The following is a 4,844-nucleotide window of genomic DNA, read 5'->3' on the forward strand; positions in this document are numbered from 1 at the left end:
TTCCACCTTCACATGGCTGGTCTTGATTAATAGAGAATATTAAACTATTCTTGAAACCAAGTGAAGCTCAATATTAACTTATTTTGCAATCATAATAGAAAAAAATTATGGATAGTGTGACATTGGAGAGAGTTCTTTTCTAACAAATCTATTTCTAAAATTCAACTTTGGTTATGAGCATTATTAGGACACTGCAACACTCTTACCCCTATAACTGGTTTTTTATCTTTTGGGAGAGACCAGATGATTCTTATGACACAAGAATCATCCGATCTCTCTCAAAAGATAAAAATAACAAGAAAACTAGTTATAGGGGTAAGAGCATTGCAGTGTCCTGATAATGTTCTTAACCAAAGTTGAATTTTAGAAATAAATTTGTTAGGAAAGCACACTCTCCAACATCACACATTCTATATTTTTTTCCTACCATGTAGTCATCGCAAATCTGACGACTAGCTGTTGGTTCCACAATGTTGCTGCCACCTATCCATCACTATTGTGATAGACATGTACGACGACTATTTATCGGATCCACAACATTCCCATTGCTTGGACATCACACATGTGACAGGGCCTCCAATGGTGTATTGCCCCCTATGGATTCAATTTACGACAACTTGGCATCGTAATTATGACGAGAGACCTCGCCATCGCAACTTTTTGATGAGAAAAGTCTATTGCCTATGTAACAAGAGCCAATTTTTGTCGGAGTCACTTGGGCGATAGGTTCTCATCACCATTGTGATGTCTCACTGTTGCAAATTGGGTCCAAATGTAGTAGTGTGAGGAGATTGGTGAAAGATTTGTATGGTAATGAGATTACAAGTATGACAATGCATGCTTTTTGCATAGGAAAAACAAGTGCCAAGTAGTGGCGTGTACTTGTCATTATAGTTTAGAGACTAATTACAATATAGTTTTAGTTTAAAAAATAATTATAACATAATCAAAATTATTTGTTTAAACATTCTAATATGTTATATTGTCATATTGACTATTATAATCTATTATATTGAAATAATTAATAAAAATCATTTGTTTCTTTTAACCACAAGATTTCAAAGATTAGAAAAAATTAAAATATTGGTAAAAGAATATTAAAACTATGCCATGTGCTAGGAAGGTTGAATTATATGAAATTCCTTTTTAAATTGATTTAAAAAGCCACATTTTATGTTAATTGTTAATGAATTAGCAAATTTAACAAGTGTGCTATTACTTGTCTTTATAGTTTTGAATTTTGAATCATATTGTAGAAAAAATGTTATATTATTGTAAATTAATTATATTGTAATATATATTTCAAAACTTACATATATGCTATTACATATTACTATTATAATAACATCTTTTAAATATTTTTAATAATAATACTTATTTATTCAATATAAATTGTTATTTTTTAATAAATAAAATTTAATCTAATTAAAACATATTATTTTTGGGCATGTAAAAGGATATACTATTTTTAATTATTTTTGGGCATGTAAAAGGATATACTATTTTTTATAAGTTGAATATGAAGTGAGAAAATCATTATGAAAAGTGAAAATAAGAGAATTAACAATTAATATTTAATTGAATAAATTATAATTAATAAAATCTATCATGTCTCACTTTGGCCTACAAAATTTAAAGTTACTAAAATGAAAATTTATTATTCATATTCACTTGATTCTATTGTTCTTTATTGATTTGGTAAAATGTTAAAGATATATAATTTTTTAATCGGTAAAAGCTGAAGCCTTTTGGATTACATAAAAAAATAAATTGCAATGTTAACTATATCTCTGACAAATGTTAAAGATATATTACTTATATATGTCTTAATTTTTTTCAACTTTTTATATAATGTTTTATTTAAAAAAAAAAAAATGCAAGTCAATATTGTTAAGGTTAGGTCTCTAAAAACTTTTAATATACAATATTAAATCAAAAGAAACATATTGTAAACAAACAAAGATCACCTATCTTATGCCTATACATAGACCTAAAATATATTAAATCAAAAAATTGGCAAAACAAAATGCATCCATGAAAAATGCCTAACAAAGTGGAATATGGAGGAAGCTCTAAAATAACACAAAATGATTTTGATGAATGAGATTTCAAATAAATAGTGTATTTATTGAAAAAAATTAAAAATTAGCAATTTTAACTTTAGAAAAATAATGATTATTTCTTAGATTAAAAAAATGAAGTGTTTGATAGGTGATAATTAATTGACTAATTCTTATATGTGAATGCAATACTATTGCCTACGACAAGTACAACAAGATGTCTACATATATATAAAAAAATAATTTGGGTAGAAAAGCATTTCATCAATGTTTTCACTTGTAACATGTTCGATGGAGATAGATGTTGAGACTTCTTGTCTGAATGTCATTAGCAATATAATTTGTATACTTTTATATTCAATCATATAGTCTCTTGTATGAGAATTATTTCTTATGTTTCGTCTATTATTTGACTTATGTATTTAGGCACTATGTCGAAATTCTAATATCATGCACTTATTTTATATATTTGAATTGATCTCTATTTGTGATATTACTACCAGGATTTAACTGTGTAGTTTTCGAGTCAAACTCATTGACCCATGTTTCATGAGTAGTGATTCACAAGAATCCATCTCATGAGAATAAATGGAACACCCAACATTCATTGAATCTAGATGATGCTCACTAATCTCTATTTAACCATGTATAAGACTAAATATATTTATATAATTTAACAGTTTAATAAATAAAAGACCATTAATGTAATAATGATATACATTTCAACCCTTCTTAATGAAAGATATATTATGTATTTAAGATAAATCTATTGTTCAAAATTTTAATATAATTTTTAAAAAGTAAGTCGCAACCATTCTTGTCTATCAATTCATTCTATGATTGCTAATTTGATATTAAATTAAGTATAGTCAGAGAAACAGGACTAAGATTATTTAAGTCTAGCTGCCTATAAGACAGTTATTAATTGAAAAGAAAATGACCAACCTCAATAATATAACGGTCTTCATTTCAGTCCACTTCTTATTCAAAGAAACTAACTAGTAAACGTCCCTCTCTATCATGGCATTCCATGACTGGTAATCTGCAAATAAATTGAGAGAATAGTTGACAAACCATAAGAAGACCCTGACAATCCCAGTAAAACAGCCATTACCACTGCTAATGATCAAAGCAAACAAATCCCTTAAAACTTTAAAACACATTTCATCAACCGAACCCAACCATAAAATCCCAAGCATTCCTCAAAAACGATTCACAAACTGAGAAATCCTGTCCTGCAGAGCAACCGCAGCCTGAGACTTGGGCTGGTAAAGAAAATAAACATGAGTCTCGCCATGTTCCTCCATGAACTCCGCCTCTTTCCCAGCCCTCTTAAGAAGATCATAATACATAATACCCCTCGCCTTCAACAGATCCAAACCAGCCACAGTCACAAGAACAGGGGGCAATGCAATTTCCCCCAAAGCGGCCGCCCCGGGAGCCTGAGGATTACAAGCCGGGTGATCCCGATTCGCGTCCTCAGGAAGAGCCATTCGCCAAAATGTGTCATTGAATTCCAACGCCATTGAATCATCGGTAGAATACTCAGATTCCGCCTTCTTTTCACACTCAATCCGTTCTTCACTCCCGAAGTAAGGCTGCAGAACAATCAGTCCCCTGATCTTCAGGTCAGTTTTGCGGGCAGCCATGATTCCGACTGTGTGCGCAATGTTCCCGCCCGCGCTCTCCCCGGCCAAGAAAATCCGGCTGAAATCCACATGATTTGCGAGCCATTGATCCTTAAAAGTCTCATCTTGGGTCCCTGAAGAATCCTTCAAGACTTCATTTTGGGCCCCTGAAGAATCCTTCGAGAGTTCATTTTGGGCGGATTTGAAGACCCAATTGAGAGCATCGAAGCAATCATCATAGGCCGCCGGGAGTCGATTTTCTGGTGCGAGGCGGTAGTCGACTGAAACGACCACAGATTTCGACCGAATTGAGAGGCCGGAGAGGAATTCGTGGTATGATTGCCAGGCCGTTGAACCGATGCAGAAGCCGCCGCCATGGAAGTAGAGAATGAGGGGGAGTTTTTCCTGTGAGCTGGGGATGGTGGGGAGGAAGATTCTGGCCCAGAGGGATCTGGATGAGTCGATTGTTACGTCCCGAGTGCGGACTCCGTCGATTGGGTCGGCTGAGGATTTGGTTAGTTTGTGGTCGAAGCGGACGATGAAGCCGTCGGCGCAGACTTGGATGAATCCAGGGACTTCTTCGACCAGAGTCTGTGTGATTTCCATTGCTGGGTGTTTTGAGGGAGTTTGGGAGGATTGAGGGGATTGTGGGAGGTTTTTGTAGGGTGCTTTTGCTTGGTTGGTGAGTCATGGAGTTTTTGCTCAGTGGTACGATCATTGTGTGGGTGGGTTTGTTTTTGTTGTTTTTCTAGTTCTGGTTGGTGGGGAATGGGAGTGGAAATGTCATGCTGCTTGTGGTGAGGAGGGTATTTGTGTGATCTTGGTTTTCTCTTGTAGCTAAAGCACACTTCTTGTACCTTGCATTTCAGGGGTTATGATGTGTCGTGGGCATCAATGTGAGTGATTTATATGTTTAGTTCAGGCAGCTTTGGTTGTCGTTTTAGGGAGTTTTGGGTGGGTTGGTTTGTTTTTCAAGTTGTAGGGAATGTAGTTTAGTGGCAATGTTATGTTTTTGTGGTAGGAATAATGTTTGCGTGTGAGAAGAATAGTTGTGAGGTTGTATTTGGTTTTGGGTGTTGTTCTAGGTAGTCTCATGTGGTGGGTGAGTTTGTTTTTCTAGTTTTGTAGGGAATGTAGCTTGGTAGCAATGTTATGT

General features: G+C 34.2%; 1 protein-coding gene across 1 annotated transcript; it reads right to left on the reverse strand.

Moving 5' to 3' along the window:
* Nucleotides 1-2,885: 2,885 nt before the first annotated feature.
* On the reverse strand, nucleotides 2,886-4,315 carry LOC149553158 (putative carboxylesterase 6). The gene has a single exon (XM_089789844.1). It carries the CDS (start codon nucleotides 4,292-4,294, stop codon nucleotides 3,263-3,265), a length of 1,032 nt encoding a protein of 343 aa, XP_089645970.1. The 5' UTR covers nucleotides 4,295-4,315; the 3' UTR covers nucleotides 2,886-3,262.
* Nucleotides 4,316-4,844: the final 529 nt, after the last annotated feature.

This window comes from Cupressus sempervirens, chromosome 6, assembly GCF_028749045.1.
Source record: "Cupressus sempervirens isolate cs-2001-9-10 chromosome 6, ASM2874904v1, whole genome shotgun sequence".
In the NCBI taxonomy this organism is placed as follows: domain Eukaryota; kingdom Viridiplantae; phylum Streptophyta; class Pinopsida; order Cupressales; family Cupressaceae; genus Cupressus; species Cupressus sempervirens.